At 41.3% G+C, this 21,393-nt stretch overlaps 2 protein-coding genes and 2 long non-coding RNA genes across 9 annotated transcripts in view; 3 read left to right on the plus strand and 1 right to left on the minus strand.

Moving 5' to 3' along the window:
* Positions 1 to 8,090, plus strand: part of LOC103459081 (acyl-coenzyme A thioesterase 1-like) — a 60,814-nt gene extending 52,724 nt beyond the window's left edge. For all 4 annotated transcript variants that reach the window (XM_081603866.1, XM_008400312.3, XM_081603867.1 and 1 more), the window contains 8 exons: positions 36 to 220; positions 1,764 to 1,927; positions 2,399 to 2,518; positions 3,580 to 3,662; positions 3,740 to 3,833; positions 3,913 to 3,993; positions 5,050 to 5,191; positions 6,411 to 8,090. In XM_081603866.1, the coding sequence (XP_081459992.1) occupies positions 36 to 220; positions 1,764 to 1,927; positions 2,399 to 2,518; positions 3,580 to 3,662; positions 3,740 to 3,833; positions 3,913 to 3,993; positions 5,050 to 5,191; positions 6,411 to 6,529 (988 nt within the window). In that variant the 3' untranslated portion in view covers positions 6,530 to 8,090. The remainder of the gene's footprint in view (positions 1 to 35; positions 221 to 1,763; positions 1,928 to 2,398; positions 2,519 to 3,579; positions 3,663 to 3,739; positions 3,834 to 3,912; positions 3,994 to 5,049; positions 5,192 to 6,410) is intronic.
* Positions 8,091 to 8,175: 85 nt separating this feature from the next.
* On the minus strand, positions 8,176 to 19,633 carry c23h12orf56 (chromosome 23 C12orf56 homolog). Of its 3 annotated transcripts, XM_008400311.3 has the most exons (14): positions 19,163 to 19,622; positions 16,086 to 16,281; positions 15,575 to 15,590; positions 14,336 to 14,504; positions 13,655 to 13,810; positions 13,516 to 13,580; positions 11,367 to 11,511; positions 11,178 to 11,272; positions 10,582 to 10,671; positions 9,678 to 9,765; positions 9,531 to 9,605; positions 9,170 to 9,247; positions 8,925 to 9,106; positions 8,261 to 8,485 (listed from the first exon to the last, which is right to left on the minus strand). In XM_008400311.3, the coding sequence occupies exons 1-14, from the start codon at positions 19,418 to 19,420 to the stop codon at positions 8,374 to 8,376; spliced, it is 1,725 nt and encodes a 574-aa protein (XP_008398533.2). In that variant the 5' UTR covers positions 19,421 to 19,622; the 3' UTR covers positions 8,261 to 8,373. The 3 variants fall into 3 exon arrangements, with proteins under 3 accessions (XP_017158301.2, XP_081459988.1, XP_008398533.2); XM_017302812.2 differs by lacking the exon at positions 8,925 to 9,106 and having other exon boundaries at positions 8,176 to 8,485; positions 19,163 to 19,633; XM_081603862.1 differs by lacking the exon at positions 13,655 to 13,810 and having other exon boundaries at positions 8,260 to 8,485; positions 19,163 to 19,628.
* On the plus strand, positions 9,211 to 18,679 carry LOC103459079 (uncharacterized). Its single transcript, XR_532666.3, has 3 exons — positions 9,211 to 9,331; positions 16,200 to 16,289; positions 16,931 to 18,679. It is a non-coding gene; the product is annotated as an uncharacterized LOC103459079 (long non-coding RNA).
* LOC145550151 (uncharacterized) lies at positions 11,357 to 15,127 on the plus strand. Its single transcript, XR_014086027.1, has 2 exons — positions 11,357 to 11,492; positions 14,360 to 15,127. It is a non-coding gene; the product is annotated as an uncharacterized LOC145550151 (long non-coding RNA).
* Positions 19,634 to 21,393: the final 1,760 nt, after the last annotated feature.

Raw genomic sequence — 21,393 nt, forward strand, 5'->3', positions numbered from 1 at the left:
CAGCAGCTGATTCTGCTCCGCTCCTCCCTGGTCAGGCTGAGGAAGAAGGACGTCACCACCCCCATGCTGATCACCGTCTCCCTGTACAATGGACATGAGGACTTCAGGGGCAACAGCCCTCTGGTTTCCATGGTAACGGAGAGGTGGTACATGGGCCCCGGCATCCAGCGGATCGAAATCTCTGACGAAGAATTACGGGGGGGTCTCTTCGTACCCCCAGGTAAAACCGCAGTGCAGGACAATTTTATTTATTTCAGTCATTTTAACCTTTTCATAAAAAAACAAAACTATTATATTTCACTTTATAATGACTAACATATTTTAACAATTTCTTCTCACTAAATATTACCCAATTTTTTTTTGCCAAGCTGCTGCAAACTATAACCAGACCTTTATAATGTAGCATCATTAGCTCATAAACGTTAATAACTTTGACACATGGCACATATTATTTATGTGTTTAGGACCCAAAGCTGAAATCTTTGGTTCTCCACATATCCAAGAATATTCTACTCCATTAAAATGCTCCAACTTAACTCCCGATAGTAACGTCACAAATCAACAGGCCGTTACCTAGCAACCAAAGTTGAGTTCCGCCTGTTACCTAGCAACCGAAGTTGAGTTCCGCCTGTTACCTAGCAACCCAAGCTGAGCTCCAGATCGTTTTTGTTAAATTCAGTTCAGAAATACTTTATTGATCCCAAAGGGAAATAAAATGTTGTTGTAATTCATATTAAGTCAGCTGATGATCTACAGCATCAAATGCTTTTCTTTAGCATTATTATCCCAGCTAGCATTGAATGTTTGGAGCACGTCCGCTAAACGTTGTCTTGAACGTCCGCCGAACGTCCGGTGATTACGTTTGATCGACGTCCAAATGAAACTTCCCGGGATGAGAAAAATCGGACTTATATCCGTTATTTGAATTGCGAGGATACTGTTTGGACGGGCGTGGAGCCCCCTACTGGCTAAATAAGGTATTGAAGCTAGTAACCCAATTTTTAAACGACGAACAGACGACTTTCAGACAACATTCAGACTCTCTAAAATGACAAAAAAAAAGAGATTTTGTCATAAATATTAACCACCATAAAGGTTTTAAATATATTGAAATTCGGCGAACGTCAAGTCCGAACATTTGTTTGATTATTTATTTTTTATTAAGACGTAGAAGAGATGTTTGCAGTAGAATAACAGCAAGAGTAACAAAATTAAAAATTTATTTTGTAGGGAGAAATAAAGCTCTTTGTCATGCCTCCGTTTTTTTTAAAAGTTTTTTTAAAGTAGCATTTATAAAAACGTCCGGAAGACGTTCAAGAACGTTCAAACAACATTCGGAAGTATGCACTTTGAATAAGAAGTGAAAAGTAAAAAATAATAACAGCCATTAAAGTTTTAAAGATATAAAAACTAAATCAAGTGAAATGACAGCAAAAAAAGAAAATGAATTGGGAACGAATGTTCAGAGTGAATGTTCAGAGTGAATGTTCAGAGTGAATGTTCAGAGTGAATGTTCAGAGTGAATGTGCAGAGTGAATGTTCAGAGTGAATGTTCAGAGTGAATGTTCAGACGTTCAGAAACGTTTGCTGAACGTCGGGTCCGAATGTTTGACGTTCCGACTACGTTCACGGACGTCGTGCGAACATTTTCTTGCTAGCTGGGATTATTATTGATAAATTCTGAAAATCCCTCCATAAGCCTTTGTTTTGTAGCCTTTACTGGATTTATGGCTCTTCAGTTTGAACCCTGGCTGCTCCTGCAGGTCCCGGTCCGTTCCCTGGGATTCTGGACCTGTGGGGCGGCGGAGGAGGGCTGCTGGAGTACCGCTCCGCCCTGCTGGCCTCGCGCGGATACGTCTGTCTGGCTCTGGAGTATTTCAAAACGGGGCAGATGAAGTCAACAGATATGAGTTTTGAATACTTTGAGGTTTGTCTAACTTCTATTTTATAGAATCAGTAAATCACTGAAGGTGGACGTTTCATGACTTTAAATCTTTCCTTTTTTACATTTAAGTTCTTCCTTTGTGTTGATGCTTTGGTCTTTGCAGCGTCTCACTCATCCCGTTCAGCTAGTTTTGCAGCTTGGTGCCATACAAAAATAACACCAAATCTCCTCAGGACTTTTTTTGGGGGGAAATATTCTCATTACCAATTACTACAAACACTTTATACAACAAATTCTGGAACATTTTTTCTTCTTTGTTTGATTATCTGACTCATTGCTGTGTGAAAAGTACCAAGAATTGTGACGTTTTGCACTTTATTTTGCCCTAAGACTCTAAAACTCTCATCAAATTCAGTCATTCACCAAAAAACAAAGAAACCTTTAATTTTCCTTTTCATATCCAAAGAACCTGATTATGAAAACATCCAACCAGCAGCCTGTGTGTGTGTGCAGAAGGCCTACCGTGTCCTGAAGGACCATCCTCAGGTCATCCCAGACAGAGTCGGGATCATCAGTCTCTGCCTCGGCACCATCGTGACCCTCAGCTTGGTGGCAGAAAGCTCAGACATCACGGCAAGTCGTCTTCTGACGAAGCTTGATGAGAATCAAACCGTCCCGGAAAGTTTGAGACTTTTCCTGCAGATTCTTGGTTTTAATATGTGATAAATCTCCTGCCAATGGTTTGGAGAATCCGACCCGTTTCAGGGTATTTTGGGTCAGTAAACCAGCGGTGATGAACGTCGGGTCGTCCAAGCAGAGACGTTTAAACTGAAGTTATTTTGCAGAGATTCATTTAGTCAGAATAACTGAACTGATTGTTGTTTTGAGACCATCTTCAAATGATATAATGGAATAACAATGCAACAACCCAGTCAAAGATCAATCAATATGTAACACCAACTGGAAAACATTTAAAATATCCACAAATTAATGAACAAAACAGAAACAACAAATATAACGAATTATGAACAAAATTATAACTAAAACTAAAACCAGACTGAAGATTTTATCATCCAGTTTTTGGTAGAAAGAGGAAAATAATAAATCATGCAAATGGAAATTATTGAGCTCTTTCTAATTTAGAGTTTGATTTATTGATTATTGATTATTGCATTTTTGGTCAAAAAAGCCAAATTACGTCGATCATGATTGATTTTTAAAGCAGCTTTAAGGGTAAAACATCCCAGGGTGTAAATACTTTCTGTTCTGTGTATCAGTTTGACAGCCTGGTTCTTGAACAGCCTGGTTCTTTGACAGCCTGGTTCTTGAACAGCCTGGTTCTTTAACAGCCTGGTTCTTTGACAGCCTGGTTCTTTGACAGCCTGGTTCTTGAACAGCCTGGTTCTTGAACAGCCTGGTTCTTGAACAGCCTGGTTCTTTGACAGCCTGGTTCTTTGACAGCCTGGTTCTTTGACAGCCTGGTTCTTGAACAGCCTGGTTCTTGAACAGCCTGGTTCTTTAACAGCCTGGTTCTTGAACAGCCTGGTTCTTTAACAGCCTGGTTCTTTGACAGCCTGGTTCTTTGCTGACGGTTCTGATTCAGGACCCAGTTCCTGAACGCGCCGTGCCGAGTCCCACAGGGTTCTGTGCTCGGCCCGTTTTTATCCGGTTGAGTTTTGATGTTTCTGTTCCAGCCTTCCTGCGTCGTTTGCATCAGCAACATCATCAGCAAACCGCCAGGGAAAACCCTCAGCGGGTTCCACCGAAGCATTCCCAGGTAGGTCGCTGGGAACGCTGGGAGCACTGGGAACGCTTGAGTTTTTCCATGGTTTGAACCTCTGTGTGTGTCGGCAGCGAGTTCAACAAGATTCGCGTGGATGAGAACAACCATCAGATCTGGAGGGACGTGGGTCTGGCGCTGCTGAAGGAGCCCTCCATGAAGGTGGACGTGAGTGTTTCCGCTTCCTGAACAGACGACTCCATGACCTCTGACCTCACAGCCGATTTAAAGCTTTTATTTCTGCAAGGTGGCCAAAATAAACTGCCCACTGATGCTGGTCAACGGCTGTGACGATCAGAACTGGTGTTCGGTGGAAACGGCCGATGATGTGAGTTTCAGCTCTTCGCTTTGTTTACATGCAGCCGGTTTCTATGGAAACAAACATCTCAGACGCATCATTTAACATTAATATCCTTCAGAAACGTTTCATCCACAGGAACCGTAAAATAAAATGAGAACAAAGTCCTGAAGCCGTTAGAATAAGCTGGTGTGAGATCAGTCATGTTAGGACACAGGTGTCAAACTCAAGGCCCGGGGGCCAAACCTGGCCCGCTGCAGCTTTTTATGTGGCCCTCTGGACTCCAAATTACATCAATAAGTCCTTCCAGTTTTTCACAAATCTGCAAAAATCACACAAAATCAACAAATTTCCACATTTTTTTCCTGATTTTACTGCTAATTTTCTCAAAATTGGTCAAAAACGTTGAATCCGTAACTGATACGAGTGATAGAGTCACATTTGATATCATACATTAGTGTAAATATTGTAAAAGAATAACGATTACAAATATTTCTTAATATTCACCACAAAATCTGTCATTTTGATTGCAAAAATAAACACTAAAATAATCACAAATCCCAGAGGAATAGCTATTTATTGATATTTTAACAGTTTTATTGGTTTTATCAATAGATTCTGGTGCAACCGGCCCTTTAAGAACATTCAGATTTTTGATTGGCCCAAAATAAAAATGAGTTTGACACCACTGTGTTAGGAGGATACAGTGGAAATAATACGAGAATAAAATTAATAAATTCAGAGCATTGCAACAAAGGTCATGTTAAGAGAAATTCAGCATAAAAAACAGTTTTAAAACGGCGGCAAAACGAGGATCTGAGTTTTGTGAAGTTATTGGTTTCACAGATTAGGAAATATTGAATTAATGTGTCAGATTATTATCAATAAAGAACCTTTAATTAGTTCTTGAAGCGACTGTTTCTGTTTCTACGACTTTATTTCCGTATTTTGTGTCTATTTATTAAGTTCAGCCTGGCCTTCATACCTGCTTCCCTTAAATTCTTCAGATTCGTCTTTTTATTCCTCGTCGTTTTGAATAAACCGTATCGGAGCTCGGCAGTGAAAGTTTTCCCGTTTCCCTCCCAGATTTCCAAGACGATGGACGCCGCGGGGAAAGGTCATCTGCTGACCCGGCTCGACTACCCGGACACCGGACATCTGATCGAGCCGCCGTTCTCGCCTCACTGCGTCGCCGGGAACTTCATGGTTTACAGCTCCAACGAAAAAGGTGAGCTCTATTTACACTTGCTCTATAGAAATGAGATGAAAACTGTTGAGGATTTGAATAAACAAATGTTCTTAAAGGGCCAGTCGACCCAGAATGCATCTATAAAACCCATTAAACAAACTTATTGATAAATATTTCAGGATTTTATGATTAAAGTCACTGATGTGGAGCAAATTTCTAAATATTTGCGCTCATGTTTGACGTTAAATGTGACATTTTGTCGGTAACAGATGAAAACTTGACATTGCAGAGAAGGGGGAAATGCTGCCACCTGCTGGTGGGACTTGGCATCAATAAATCCATCCATTTTCTTGCACCCTTGTCCCTTGGTGGGGTTGGGAGGGGTGCTGGTGCCTATCTCCAGCTATCGTTTCGGGCAAGAGGCGGGTTACACCCTGGACAGGTCGCCAGTCTGTCGTAGGGCAACACAGAGACACACAGGACACACAACCATGCACACACACACACACACATACCTAGGGGCAATTTGGAGAGGCCAATTAACCTGACAGTCATGTTTTTGGACTGTGGGAGGAAACCGGAGTACCTGGAGAAAACCCACCATGCACAGGGAGAACATGGAGACTCCATGCAGAAAGACCCCAGGCCGGGAATCGAACCCAGAACCTTCTTGCTGCAAGGCAACAGCTCTACCAACTGCGCCACTGTGCAGCTGGACTTGGCATCAATAAATCCAATATTTTAGCAGAACATTTGCAATAAATTCACAATGATGTTTTACTGCAAAACAGTGCAGGGCTCTGTTGATTTTGCATAAATGTAACTAGTATTTTTTCATCAATATTAGAACATTATTTTCTCCTTTAAGCTCCTACAGCTTGTTGAAAAGTTTCGTCTCCAAGTACATGAAGATATTTTCTCTAGAAACTAGACCAAACTTACCAGGATATTGTTTTGTTTTTGCAGTGTATTATGTAGCGTTCACATTGCTCCACAGGGCGGTGGCAGCATCATGCTGTGTGTTTTTTATTTTTCAAAAGATGTTAAAAATTTTATTCTCAACCAGAACAAAATAATTACAGACGTAATTTCCTTTGCAGTTGAAAATCCAGCGCAAAGTATTTATCTTTTATGATTTAAAATGCAGGCCGCACCTTTCAGATTGAGATTTCTCTGTTCGATGAGGTAAAAAGCTGACGGTTGTGGCAGGAAGGGGAAGCCTCTGCGGCCTGAGCTGAACATGTGGGCTGTGTTGCAGTGATCCAGCGCTACGGAGGGAAAACGAAGCCGCACAGCGACGCTCAGGACGACTCCTGGAGGAAGATCCTCAGCTTCCTGCGCCGCCATCTGTACTGCAGCCACAGAGCCAGGATGTGACGCGCCGACAGGTTCACACCTCAGCATCACTTCTCACTCTTCATCAGGCTTTTCTGTGGTTTTACGCTTTTCTACACGTTTTCTTTGGTCAAAATAAACATTTTCAGAGCAAAAATGCATTAAATTTACGGAGAAGACAGAATAAAAACTCTAATTTCCAGCTTTATTTCAATAAACAAGTCAAATTAAATTTGACTGAAATAATTACAACTTTATGTACTTTTATATAAAAATCTGTTTAACTTTCTATCCTATGATAATCTTACAACATGCTAAAACTGAGTTCATTATTGTTAAAAATGAAAAATGTTGATACATTATTGAGCTTTAAATGATTTTCAAATCTCCTTCTGGTTTAAACTGAAGTTTTTCTTTAATGTAGAGACTGAAAACCAAAAAGTTTACATTTATTTCAGCTTTACATAAAAAAATTAACTTCTGTTAGTTTTGATGATCACAGCTTACATCCAATATTTCATTTTATAAATATATTTTCCTTCCACTAAACTTTCAACCTTTTTATCAATAAACCTTTGTATGTCAATGATGATGAATTTAATATTTGTGTACTTGAGAGTTAAATTCTTATGAGCAACTGAACTTTGCTTTTTGTAAACTGCAATAATTAAATTTAACATTAAATAAACTTAACAGATCTACTGTTGTGATAAATATGTAGGTTTTTATTTTATGTTGTTGTTGTTATACTGCTGAATGGACTCATTAAAAAAGATTTTTAAGATTTATGGATGGATGGATGGATGGATGGATGGATGGATGAACGGATGGATGGATGGATGGATGGATGGATGGATGGATGGATGGATGGATGAACGGATGGATGGATGGATGGATGGATGGATGGATGGATGGACGGTTCAGAAACTGACTAAAGTCCCTTCAGTTCCAGTTTTCCAGTAGGAACTCCATCAGGAATCATTTCCAGGGTGACTCGTTTCCAGGATGAATCATTTCCAAGATGAATCGTTTCCTGTATTAATTATTTCCAGGATGAATCGTTTCCAGGATGAATCGTTTCCAGGATGAATCATTTCCAGGGTGACTCGTTTCCAGGATGACTCGTTTCCAGGATGAATCGTTTCCAGGATGAATCGTTTCCAGGATGAATCGTTTCCAGGATGAATCGTTTCCTGGATTAATTATTTCCAGGATGAATCGTTTCCAGGATAACTCGTTTCCAGGATGAATCGTTTCCAGGATAACTCGTTTCCAGGATGAATCGTTTCCAAGATGAATCGTTTCCTGGATGAATCGTTAATAAGATGAATCGTTTCCAGGATGAATCGTTTCCAGGATGAATCGTTTCCTGGATGAATTGTTTCCAGGATGAATCATTTCCTGGATGAATCGTTTCCAGGATGAATCATTTCCTGGATGAATCGTTTCCAGGATGACTCGTTTCCAAGATGAATCGTTTATAAGATGAATCGTTTCCAGGATGAATCGTTTCCAGGATGAATCGTTTCCTGGATGAATCGTTTATAAGATGAATCGTTTATAAGATGACTCGTTTCCAGGATGACTCGTTTCCTGGATGACTCGTTTCCAGGATGACTCATTTCCCTCCAGCTCTCCAGACTCTGGTTTTGCTGATGGAGTTAAATAATAACTTTGTAAAAATTATTTTTTATTAATAAACAAAGTGATCCGTTTTTTTTTTTATCCCAAATTTTCCTGAACAAATCAGCCGATTCCAGTTTGATTTGCTGTAAAACTGATCATTTATTGATCACCCAGAGAACCAATCAGGTGCCTGCTGCTGATAAAGGCACATTCTGTCTGAGCTTTTTGTTTCTGCAGTGATCTTCTAGCTTCCTGTGGGCTCAGCTGCGCTGGATGAGCGTCACGATGCTCTGAACGAGTCTCACAGTCGGCTTGCAGATCGGATAACGAGGCTGCAGCTTCTCCTCGGCGCTGGACGGAGTCACAGCGAATCTGCAGAGCAGAAAGAAACTATAAACCATTAAAACAGCCGAAAAGTGAAAGTTGTCGTGATTCCAGCTGCTGTAGACACTTAAATATAACTTATAGCAAATACCCAAGATTTATTGCCTGACTAAAATAATAACCATGTTATGAAATTTACTATTTTTTCTTGGAATTTTAGTTTTTTTCTTGAAAATTGACAACTTTATAAGCTCACAAATTTATTTTTTTAAGCTTAATCTCAAATTTCAGGGTTTTTTCTAGCAGATTTTTGAATTCAAGGCCAGAATTTTAATAGTTTTTATTTTAGAAAATATTTTAGATTAATCTAAAAAACTTCCTTTTTCTGTGCCTTGGTTAAAATGTTACTAGTGGGCTTGAATTATTCGCCTGTCCTGCAGTACTGCTGTTTGCCACTAGGCGGCAGTGCAGGCTCTGGATCTCCCACCTGAACTCCTCTCTGAAGTTCAGCTGCAGGTGCTGAGCCAGCTGGTTGTTGTACTGCAGACAGGCCAGCAGGAGGCGACACCGCTGGAACAGCAGAACGGACTGCGCCGGGCTCAGAACCGACCCGTTCTGGTCCGACAGAACCAGAACCAGCTGCTGGGCCTGGTGGCGGATGAAGGGCAGCTGCGGACAGACTGAGGTTAGCTGGAGGAGCTGAGCGGCTGGACTCCTGTGAGGAAGGCTTACCAGGTGGGGGTGAGGCTGAAGGACTCTCAGGATCCACGACACGGACACGAAGTTCTCTCCGGGGAAACATCGGCTGGTCTGAACAGAAGGAACGTTCCTGAAACCTACACATTCTGAAGGCATTTTCAGTCCATTTAAAGATTTTAAGCTCTTACAGCCAAGGTGAAAAGAAAGTACACCCCTGTTACTTATAAGATCTGCTAATGAAATGTGTTCACAAAACTCCGCATTTACAGCTGAAACCAGAAGTTTACATCCCGGAACTTTTGTCTTTTAGATCTGCAGATGTTTACTTTGGATATATGGATAAATGTGGATATTTCTAGATATTTCTTTTCCAGAATTGAAAGTTGTAACTCACCTGGTAGCCCAGCAGCAGCAGCTCAAACAGCAGCGAGCAGGCAGCGTCCAGGTACTCCGAGAGCAAAGCCTGGAGCTGCAGGGACACAGAGGCTAACTCAATGTTTTAGGACGTATTTGAACAAATCTGTAGTGTGAACCAGTTTACCTCGGAGTCAGACGCGGATCCTCGGCTCTGCTTCTCACCGCCAGGATCACAAATGAAGGCGAGCAGCAGTCTGGAGATCAGAGCCCCCCTGCAACGAGGAAACGGCGTTTATCTGCAGAATGCAGCTGAAAACGGTGAAATGTCGGAAATTAGCGTTAGATTTAGAGCAGAAAGGGCAAAACTGTCAACCTGAACAATCTGGAGTTGATTTGGAAACGGTAAGAAAAATGACAGAAATGTAAAAAGAGAATAAATTTCTACAGCTGAGAAATATGGCCCTGTATTATGGCCAATAAAAATAAAAAGAAATAAATTTCTGCAAAAAAAAAATCAATGAAAAGTTTGAAAATTCAAAAATTTGCTAGAAAAAAATGTAAATTTTCAGATTAATCTCAGAAATTTTCTAGAAAAAACTTGGAAATTTCAGAATTTGAAAAGTTGGACTTTTTTTTTAACTTTTCAAAGTTTCAAGGTTTTCATAGTTTTTTCTCACAATTTTTTGACTTTTCATAGCAAAAGAAAAAAAAAATCTTAAAACTTTTTTATTTTCTTGTTCTTTTTTATATTTTTAGGTGTAAAAATTTACTCATTATTTCTCAAAATTACAATAATTCATGCTGTATTAATGAGATACAGAAATTTAATCACTTTTTGAAAATTTCTGTATTTGTTTTACTTTCCAATTTGACCTCAGTTTGTTCAGGTTGACGTCTCTATTCCTGTTCTGAAACTTCTGCTAATTTGTGAAGTGAATTTAAAATATATGAAAAATTTGAGTTCTTAATTGATTCTTGAATTATAAAAAAAAAAAAACATCATCTTACACATAAACATAATTCTGTAAAAATAACTTAAACAAGCCTGGCAGCTGTTCAGCAGCTGTTTCCTGGGAGTTTTGCGTTACCTTTCGGCGAACAGCAGGCTGCTCCTGGCTGGCTCCGCCTCCGTGTCTCTGAACATGATGGCGAGCGTCTGGACGATCAGCGTACTCAGCCTGACGAGATCAGCACAAATAGCTGCTGAAAATGGGATTCAAGCAACTTTAAACGCATTTAGACCCGGATGTGAAACCTTAACGTTTCATTAGCTAGGCTCAATTTCTCCAGAGCATAACGATATGAATCCACCGTACACCTCACCGCTGTCTCACCTCCCTGACTTGTTCTTGTCTTGACACCCTATGCAAAGCTAAGTAGCTATAAAAGCATGGCTAAGTTTGCTACTTGGCTCTAATACCAGAGGAATTGGTTCTGCTGAAGCGTCTCTCTCACAACAATGATGCTAATCTTGGAAGCTAACTTAACTTTGCCTGAAGTCGAGCTTTAGTTATACAGATTTGATCTGAATTTAACTTTAATTTTCAAACATTTTCTGGTCCAAATGTCACTTCGTTCGTCCTCATTATGACATCGATGATCCTGTTTGAGGTAAACAACCTCAGCCTGGCCTACATCTGCCCCCTGGTGGTGGAGGTTGGGACTGTCAACACGAGTCTCTTACAGGAGCTGATCTGTGGTGTAAACTCTGCTGAAGCTCTGACGGCCATGAAGACGTTCCTCCAGAGTCTGAACCAGGAAGACGAACGTCTCACCAGACTGCAAACAAAAACAAGTGGATAAAAATCCTGACTTCTGTCCACATGTCCAGGCGTCTGTCTGCGGTTCAGCCGTGTTTCTCGTAGCGTCTCACCCTCCAGAAGAGCCTCCTCAGCGCGGTGCTGCGGTGAGCCGCCGTCCTCAGCTCCTGCAGCAGAAGGTACAGGTTCTCCACGGCGACGCCGTCCTGCAGGAGCTCCGAACTCAGCTGAGCGAACAGGTGAGCCGTCCGCTCCGCGCTGCAGACACCAAACAGACGATGGATTTTAAACGGTGGTGGAGACCAGAACGCGTCGCGGCGTGTTACTGGTCCACTGGGTGCAGCGGCGCAGACATTTTCAAAGGTTTGCACAGCGAACGGCTCAAAAGTAACTAATCAGTCAGTAGCGATAATACGAGTCATGGACTGGACGCGTTGAGAGATTCCAAAACTATGACTGCCGGGCTGGTGCCTTACCACAGGCACAGACTGCATAGTGTCAACACCAGATATAATGTTGCTTCTAGCCTGGTTCTCGTGATCACGACTACTTTACATTCCTATGGTTTCTTTTTCTCAAAATGTGCAAAACAGTTAGAAACATGGCTTGTTAGACCAACTGGGACCACACCAGTGTGGACTGGGACCACACCAGTGTTAACTGGGACTACACCAGTGCGGTATGGGACTACACCAGAGTGGACTGGGACTACACCAGTGCGGTATGGGACTACACCAGTCCGGACTGGGACTACACCAGTGCGGTATGGGACTACACCAGTGCGGATTGGGACTACACCAGTGCGGATTGGGACTACACCAGTGCGGATTGGGACTACACCAGTGCGGATTGGGACTACACCAGTCCGGATTGGGACTACACCAGTCCGGACTGGGACTACACCAGTGTGATCTGGGACTACACCAGAGTGGACTGGGACTACACCAGTGCGGTATGGGACTACACCAGTCCGGACTGGGACTACACCAGTGCGGTATGGGACTACACCAGTGCGGATTGGGACTACACCAGTGCGGATTGGGACTACACCAGTGCGGATTGGGACTACACCAGAGTGGACTGGGACTACACCAGTGCGGACTGGGACTACACCAGTGCGGACTGGGACTACACCAGTGCGGACTGGGACTACACCAGTGCGGACTGGGACTACACCAGTGTGGACTGGGACTACACCAGAGTGGACTGGGACTACACCAGAGTGGACTGGGACTACACCAGAGTGGACTGGGACTACACCAGTGCGGTATGGGACTACACCAGTGTGGACTGGGACTACACCAGTGCGGACTGGGACTACACCAGTGCGGACTGGGACTACACCAGTGCGGTATGGGACTACACCAGTGTGGACTGGGACTACACCAGTGCGGACTGGGACTACACCAGTGCGGACTGGGACTACACCAGTGCGGACTGGGACTACACCAGTGCGGACTGGGACTACACCAGTGCGGACTGGGACTACACCAGTGCGGACTGGGACTACACCAGTGCGGACTGGGACTACACCAGTGTGGACTGGGACTACACCAGTGTGGACTGGGACTACACCAGTGCGGTATGGGACTACACCAGTGCGGTATGGGACTACACCAGTCCGGACTGGGACTACACCAGTGCGGACTGGGACTACACCAGTGCGGATTGGGACTACACCAGTGCGGTATGGGACTACACCAGTGCGGACTGGGACTACACCAGTGCGGATTGGGACTACACCAGTGCGGTATGGGACTACACCAATGCGGATTGGGACTACACCAGTGCGGTATGGGACTACACCAGTGCGGTATGGGACTACACCAGAGTGGACTGGGACTACACCAGTGCAGTCTGGGACTACACCAGTGCGGACTGGGACTACACCAGTGCGGACTGGGACTGCACCAGTCCGGACTGGGACTGCACCAGTGTTAACTGGGACTACACCAGTGCGGTATGGGACTGCACCAGTGTTAACTGGGACCACACCAGTGCGGTTTGGCCTCTGCCACATTTTGGAGCGTAAAGGACGGACCAGAGAGGAGGAGGAACATCAGAAGGACTTTTTGGGTGATGAAGGTTTGCAGGTGTAACTTCTGGCCGTGTAGAGAGTTCGGGTTTTGGTTCTCTGGGTTCTTGCGGAGCGTCGCCATGTTCCATCAGGAAATCCACGCATGATGTTTTCGCCCAGATTAATAATCCGGCGTTTGGTTAGAAGAGACGATCAGATTCTGAAATAAAATCAGTGTCTCCAACCTGATGGAGTCGGACGACGGCGTGCTTCTCCTCCTGTAGACCGGATCCAGGAACAGGGTCGACCTCTGGACACACAGACGTCCGGCTGTCAGACAGCCGACCGACACAGAACCAGACTGACCTCTGAGTCCGGACCCACGATGACGAAGCTGTTCCAGCAGCTCTGCAGGTGGAGGTACAGGGTGGAGGTCTGAGAAACCACGTAAAGGTGCAGCTCGGCGTCCCTCTCTTCCCCGAAGTCCGCTCGGTCCCGCCTCAGCAGCCGGGTCAGGACGGAGCCGATCCTCCGGGTCACCTGGAACCGCCACGAGGGACACCACGCTCAGAACGCCGTGACCTCTGACCCTGCCGTTTAAATCGACCCGTTTTTCAGTGGCACCAGGTATTTAGAAGAGAAACAGGCCCGCAGCATCACAGAACCTCCGCTGTGCACAACAGTGGGAATGAGGTCCGCTTAGGAAGGAAGGAAGAAACTAAGGAGATAAGGAAGGATGAAAGGAAAGACGAGAAGGACAGAAGGAGCAAAGGAAACACGGGAGGAACCAAGGAGAGAAGGAAGGACGGAGTGTTTATCCTGCAGAGCCGGGAATGAATCTGGAATTGTTCTAAACTTTTCCAGACCTGGAAAATCCTGAAATCAATCCCAGGTTTTTCCAGACTTAACCCTTTATTTCCTCACTTTCCTTCCTCACTTATTTGAATGGTATGTTCTCCTTTCTTTCCCATTTTAAATAATTTCCCTCCTTGTCATTTCTTATCTCCAACCCTGATAATTAGTGTGAATCTGAAGGAAGTTTTAGCTTTTGGAAGCCGCCCTCACCTGGCGGCTCTCGGCTGTTTTCAGGCTTTCCTCTGGCGGCGATGAAGGAGGCGAGGGAGGAAGAGGATGAGGAAGAGGGATCCTGGGGAGGCCCAGCGTCTCCGGGTCGGGGCAGGAGGCAGAGCGGCTCGTCTTCATCACCGGCTGGAGCTCCTCTTTCTTCCACCAGCTGAAAAACAGAGATGACAACGCAGCACTGTAAAAATTTAATCTGGAGTTAAGTTTAAAATGCCCTCAGTAACTACTGGAGATATCAAACATATATCTTCATTACAGCCATGGTGGCCATCTTGAAGAGATTTCTATTGGCCTAATTATGTCTGATTTGACACAAAAACATTCATCTATGATAAAATAACTGTTCTTGAAGAAGGTCGGCCATCTTGAATCTTTTTAAATCTGTATATTCAGTTTTCTCCTGCTCCGCTGGTGGATGTCATCGTTTTAAACCCGGAACGTTTCTGCTGCTGTTTGTCCTCGTTTTGTTCTGAACTCCTGAAGGATGGAGCTTTTTAACGGATGTGTTTAATGACGTCCCAGTGGAGGAGCAGCACATGGACACATTTACGCTCTGTGCTGTTTACATCAGCCTCCTTTGAGGCCTCCAGGCAGCCATTCAGAGGCCGTGACAGTAAATCCTCCTTTCCTCGCCTCGTTACCGTCGACACGCCGTTTCCTGACAGAAACTCGGAGGAATTAGCAGAGCGGTACAATCCCAGGGGGCTGCAGCAAAAACAGCAGAGCTGCTGCAGGATGAGACTTAAATCTGGATTAAAGGTTTAATTCAACACATTTCTGTCTCACTAGCAAGTTTTATTTTATTGGATTTGGTAGCAGTGGTGGGTTTCGCTAACTAAAAGGTTATTACTGCTAACCCTAAACACTAGTTCAGTTTATGCTATACCAAAATATTAAGCTAATGCTAACCAGCATAGCATTTAGCAGAAGCTAAATATGGCTGCTGCTGATTCCTAAACATTGAGCAGAAACAAGTGAAAAGTAAAATCTTTAAAGTAGAAAATAAAAACTAACAGTGAGAATTATAAAAAACAATAATGCATTTAATTTGAAAAAAGATTTAAAATACAATAAATACTTTTCATTGTTTTGATAACAGATCAACATTGGATAGTGTGGAGGAAAATCTCAAACTGGTAACCTTATCGGCCAGGAAGGCAACAAAATGAAAGTCAGTACAAACTCCTAACATGGTAGAAATTCAAGCAGGTGTGTGCTCACCTGTCTGCAGGATATCCTGTGAGGGAGGCAGAGAAACGGTGAGGTTAGGATTACAGGTAAAGATTTCCGAACGGAGGAAAGCAACACCGGCATCTCGGTTTTCCTCGGATCAGATCACAGATTGTTCCACTAGAAGTTTTGGCTTTAATGAATCTGTGTTTAACTCTCAGCTTAGCTTTCTCTTTTTGCACCACGAGCACATCATCAGGATTCGGGCATTGTTCTGCTCCGGGTGCTAGCATTAGCTTTACAGCTAAAACTAATATTTAGCTAATATTTTGATATAAAAGCTAAACTTCACAGACTGAATAAACCAAAGTCAAAGTCATGCTAGTGAATCATTTATACTACTCACAACATTTTAGCTAACATTAGCATTTTAGCTCATTTTACCTTACTGTTAGCATATTTTAAGGCTTATTTAAAAGTCAGTCAACATGCTAGTAATAGCATTTTAGCTCATTTTAGCTTAGACACTAATCATGAGTCATGAAAACAAATTTATCTGCACCTTTTAAGCCGTGTGTTCTGATTGGACAGTGGCTGGCTCTGCGAGAGGGCGGGGCCACAGGAGGAAGCCTCGCCCTCTTCTCCCTCTGTAACCAATCATGTTCCTTCTCTGCAGGCCTTTCTGGGATGTAGGTGATCCGTATGTGCTGACAGCGCTCCCTGTCCTTTGAACTGAGGAAATCTGGGAGGTCGTTCACCTGCACAGGTAAAACAGGAAGTTCAGCACTAAGTCGGGAATATTTGACAGAAATATTAAGAAACTTTTCAATTTTTTCATTGCAAATTTGTCTTGATTTATGGACAAAACATGAAAGCAATTGAAATCTCAGAATAAATTTCTGAAATTCCTTTATTCTTGTTTTATTTATAGAATAAAAAGGACCTCTCCTCTCAGGTTTCCCTGTCTGTGAATCCTTAAAGTTTTAAACTTTAAGGCCTTAAAATGTCTTAAATTTGTTTAAAATGTAAGTTAGCCTTTAATCTTATTCTCAGGTCTTAAATTACCATTTTAGACTTTTTAATCTGTTAAGATTCAAACTTTTTCGTCAAGGTTTGAGTCAAACAACTTCACTGCTTTTGTGACTCCAGACGGCTAAAGCTACAACTAGCTAGCTTTTTGTGTTTGCTTCTATGAGAATATAGGTCTTAATAATGGTTTAAAAATGTTAAAATTGATAAATTAATTAAACTAAGGTTGTTAAAGATTGCTGTAACAGAAATTACATAATCTTCAGGTTAATTGTGTAGGAATTATGCACAAACTTGATGATTACATTCACTTATATGTTGAAAATCAGCTACGTTTTCCTGAGCTCGGTGAATTTTCAACATCTTTCCACCCTGCAGAGGCAGAGAGACGGAAACGGGAGCCACGTGTTTATTTATTCAGGGAGTTTCACTAACGGAGATGGTCCAGGTGAGCAGCTGCAGCCATGATGATGATGTCATGATGTCAGAGGTCGACTCCAGCAGTAATCCGTCACGTTAGCACAGACGGGATTATGCTAAGCGTCTGACATAACAAGCTGTGGGAATCACAGATTGAGCTGCCGGCTTTCTTTAAGTTGTGTTGTACTAACAGCTCCTGCAGTGGGTCCATCTGTTTAAAAATAATCTACGCTCAGCGGCTCGAATCGCATAATCAGCTTCTAGTTGGAGTCTGAGAATAGATTTATTTTTAGACCTGTTTGATTACATTGATTGAAATGTTTTTGATGTGGGTTTAATTGTAATCCCAACTTTATCTCTAAATTAAATGGGTTGCAGGACTTAAAATAAACCAGGAATTGGAAAAATTAAACCACAGTTAGCTAAAAGAAGCTAACTACCGCTTGATGTGGCTAATGCCAGAAAATGCAAAATTTCAGAACCTCGTTCCAACTATAAACCTCGATTTGTGAACTTTGGATCAGTTTGAATGCATATGTGAACGCCAAGTGGACCAAAGACCGCTCCAAAAGCAGGAAGTGGACTACAGCGCAGGGCATTCTGGGTAAATACAACCTAAAGAAACACACTAACCTAATGCTAGCAGGAGAAATGGCTCATGGTCTTCCAGGGCACTCTGTGTTTGTTTATATTTTGTGACAAAGGAAGTCAAACTCAGTGTTTTCAGAGGTTCTAGTGTCGTTTCCTTTAGTGGTTCTTGGCGCAGCGCCCCCACAGGCCAGGAGGGGAACAGGTTTCTCAAAGAGTTTGGTTTGTGAACGAGAAACACAGCAGCTGAAAATAAAACAAATGTTGCCTCTTTGGTTCACCAATCGAAACGACTGGATTGTCATCACTTCTCCTCACTTTCGTCTCTTACTACTCTGCAGTTTTCATTATTTGCATTATTTCAAATGTTAACTTAATCTTTTGTCTTCTCCAAACCTCCAGTTGGGTATTTCAGAGGCCGCTTGTACTGAGTCCGGTTCTGGTTCTGCTGGAGGTTTTTTCCTGTTAACGGGGAGTTTTTCCTCTCCACTGTCGCCCCTGCTGGTGCAATTCAACGACTCAATGCAATCTGCTGAGTTTTCTGATAACTAGGATCCATTGGAATGTATGGATGATTGAATTGAAATTATTTTTTTAAGTGCTTCCAGACGACGTTCTTTGTCGTTTTATTGTTTTAAATTCAATAAAGAACTGAATTTAGACTTAAGCTTTAGAAACATGTTTCTCTTGAACTTCATCCAAAGATTTTGTGCCAGGTCCAATTTAATTTGAGAGAAAAACACAAACCATGATGCTGCCACCACCATGCATACAGTGTGAAGTTATTCACGTTGAAGTTGGGGACATGATCGTTGTGCGACGGCGTGTTGGGGCCATAAAGAAAGGAGAAAAATGAGGAGGAGTACATTTCCACCCAAAACATTCAGAAATTTTGAGATTCATCTCAGGAATTTTCAAAAAAAAAAATTTTTTTTTTGAATATTTCTGAGTTTCAAAAGTAAAATATTTGCAATAAAAAACTCGAAAATTGTGAGATTCATCTCAGAATTTTTTACAAAAACAAAAGGAAATATCTGAGCTAAAGAGTCTAAAATTTATCAGAAAAAACATAATTTTTGATATTAATGTCATTTCTAGAAAAAAACTTGGAAATTTTCCGAAACTGAAAACATTTTCAACTTTTGGAAATTTTATCAGTTTTAAAAGTAAAAGATATCCAAAATGTTCATGTTTTTTTAAATGTTAAATTAATCTAAAAAAGATTCTCACAAATTTTGTGATTTTTTTTTTTAACTAAAAAAATTGTTCTCAAAATTTGAGTTTATAGAAAATTTTTCAACTTTTGAAACTCAGAAATGTTTAAGATTTTCCTAAAATATTTCAGAGCTTAATCTAAAAATTTTGGAGGTGTTTGGCAGAAATTTACTCTTTTTTTACACCTTTGTTTTTTTTTCCTGTTGTCAACATGAACCTGGAATTTGAGGTGAACTAAAAGGTAAAAAGTTATTTTTTCTTCTGTATTTTATTTATTTTAATAAAATTTCTGCCTCCCACCTGATTTGTTGGTTTAACTTAAAGATAAATTTCAACAATGAAAACAGTTTTTTCCTCTTTTTTTTTTCTTTTCAGTTTTAAACTCACCAGCTCGATGTCGCGCACGCGCTCTAGGCTCACGGCGGCGGTCAGCGCGCGCGGCGGGAACTCCGTCAGGTACACGCGCTCGTCACTCAGAACCGCGTACATGTAGACCTTGTTGATGACGTCAGAGACCACCACGCACGGTTCGTGGGTTCGGATCCGCTCGTACAGAGCCGGCTCCGTGTTCCGCTTCAGGAACGAGTCCAGCCGGGCGTTCCGGCGGGGCAGGAGCGGCAGGAGGTCGGATCGACTCCGAGCCATGACCCGGGGCGCTACTTTCTGCAGCGGATGGAGACGGGATGCGGTTCGGTTCCACCGTCCATCGCTTCGGTTCGTGTTTTACTACTGAAGCAGGCAGCGGGTCCAGGCAGGTTATGAACCGCGAACAGGGCGCACTGCTTTCTGATTGGTCCGCTTGTTTCCCTAGAGCGCTGCTGATTGGCTGAAAGATAAACCTCTATATAATGGAGTTTAATGCGGTTTTTTATAAAACAAAAAGTTTATAGATGATCTTTTACTCATTTAGATTCACGTACATATATAATATTGACTTGTTTCTGCAGATTTGAATACATTTGACATTTATTTCATATTCGTTTCATCTGCTGTTAATAATAATGAAAAAATATTTAAAAATTGATGTTAGAATTTAATAATTTGTTTTAACAAATGACAAATCGTGGATATTTTGTTTTGCGTTCCACAATAAAACTAACTAATATTTAATTTAATGGTTTAATTACATATTACTGTAACAAATTGAAATGTTAAATTAACTATCTTAAATTGTAAGATTATATGTGGATAAATTCGGGAATAATTTTAGAATTTTTTCTTTATTTCATAAATAGCCTGAGTGATATTATTATTTCCCTGATTTTTGTTATTTTTTCCTTTCCAGGAAGAATTTTTCCCAAAGAAAACAAATAAAGATTCTTGTTTCATATTCATAAAGTATTTTTCTTTCATTGCTGCAGCACATAATGTAAATTTAATCCCCTAATCCAGAATAACTGGTCTTGACTGCTGCTCCTGTTTCAGTGTAATTGATCTGTGGAGTTCCTGTTGTCTCACAGGAAATAAGTAAAGTCAGTGCATAAATAATTCATAATAGCTTCTAACATGTAACATTCCAGTTTTATTTAGAAATACGTGATACAAAAATATTTCCACATTATTTATTTATTGCATCTTACATTTTTTGACGCTCGATATAGTTTTATTAAACCTCCAAAAAACAAAAAGTTTTCTAATTTTTTTATTTATTTTCATGTTGTTTCGCCTTACTGCCGCTAGAGGGCATCAGAATGCAGTTAATGTCAAACAATTTATTTTAATATGCGAAACCCACGAATTATTTCCGATATTTTTCTGAGTTTATCCTCTTAATATGTTACGTAGAATTTTCTAGATTAATTTGAACTTGATAAATGTTAAGAAAAAAAAAGCCTGAGGTTTTCTTAAGAGGATTTAAATAAACGCTGTGAGTGAAAAGATGAACAGATCTTTTCTGTTCATCTGTCATGGTGTCACATGGACACAGATGAAGGCTGTTGTTGTTTCAGCGTTTCTGAGACTCTTTCATGCAAACACTGAGAGGAAACACTGAAGACATGCAGAGGAAGACTCCGACTCATCTGGTCCGTTTAATACTGGAGAATATTGGAGGAAAAAAGAGTCAATTTCTAGGAAAAACTTGAACATTTCTCAGCTTTAAAAGTTTAGAATTTGCTAGAAAATCTCAGAAATTTTTTATATTAATCTCAGAAAATTTCTAAAAATAAAAAAGGAAATTTCTGATTCTCAAATGTCAAATATTTTCACCTTCCCAAACTTAAAAAATGTCTAAAAGTCAAACATTTTTCACTTTTGGAACTTAGAAATTTCCATGTTTTTCTAGAACATTTTCTGAAATTCCAGTTTTTTTCTAACAATTTTCTACTTTCCAGCCTCAAATTTCCTTTTTTAATTTTCTCAGATTAACCATTTCTGAGTTTTAAACTCAGAAATGTCCATTTTTGTTTTTTGGCAGAAGTATATTCCTCCTTTTCTATCTACACTGTTGTACTTTATCCTCAACATGAAGCTTAAATAAATTTAAAAACTGCTTTAAGCTTCATGAAATGAGAAACTCTAAAATACGCACTCGCTTTTTATCAACTAGTTTGGAAAAATCTGTTGTTTTTGTGTAAATTTACAGATGAAGAACAATCAGATTAAGAATTATTTAGTTC

The sequence above is a fragment of the Poecilia reticulata genome, chromosome 23, assembly GCF_904066995.2.
Source record: "Poecilia reticulata chromosome 23, P_reticulata-male-v2, whole genome shotgun sequence".
Lineage (NCBI taxonomy): Eukaryota > Metazoa > Chordata > Actinopteri > Cyprinodontiformes > Poeciliidae > Poecilia > Poecilia reticulata.

Coding starts and splice junctions, on each gene's coding strand:
- c23h12orf56 (XM_008400311.3), bottom strand. CDS start 19,420: ATGGCTCGGAGTCGATCCGACCTCCTGCCGCTCCTGCCCCGCCGGAAC. Junction 9,606..9,677: donor GATCCGCGTCTGACTCCGAG/GTAAACTGGTTC, acceptor GTGTCCCTGCAG/CTCCAGGCTTTGCTCTCGGA. Junction 9,107..9,169: donor TTCAGCCTCACCCCCACCTG/GTAAGCCTTCCT, acceptor GTCTGTCCGCAG/CTGCCCTTCATCCGCCACCA.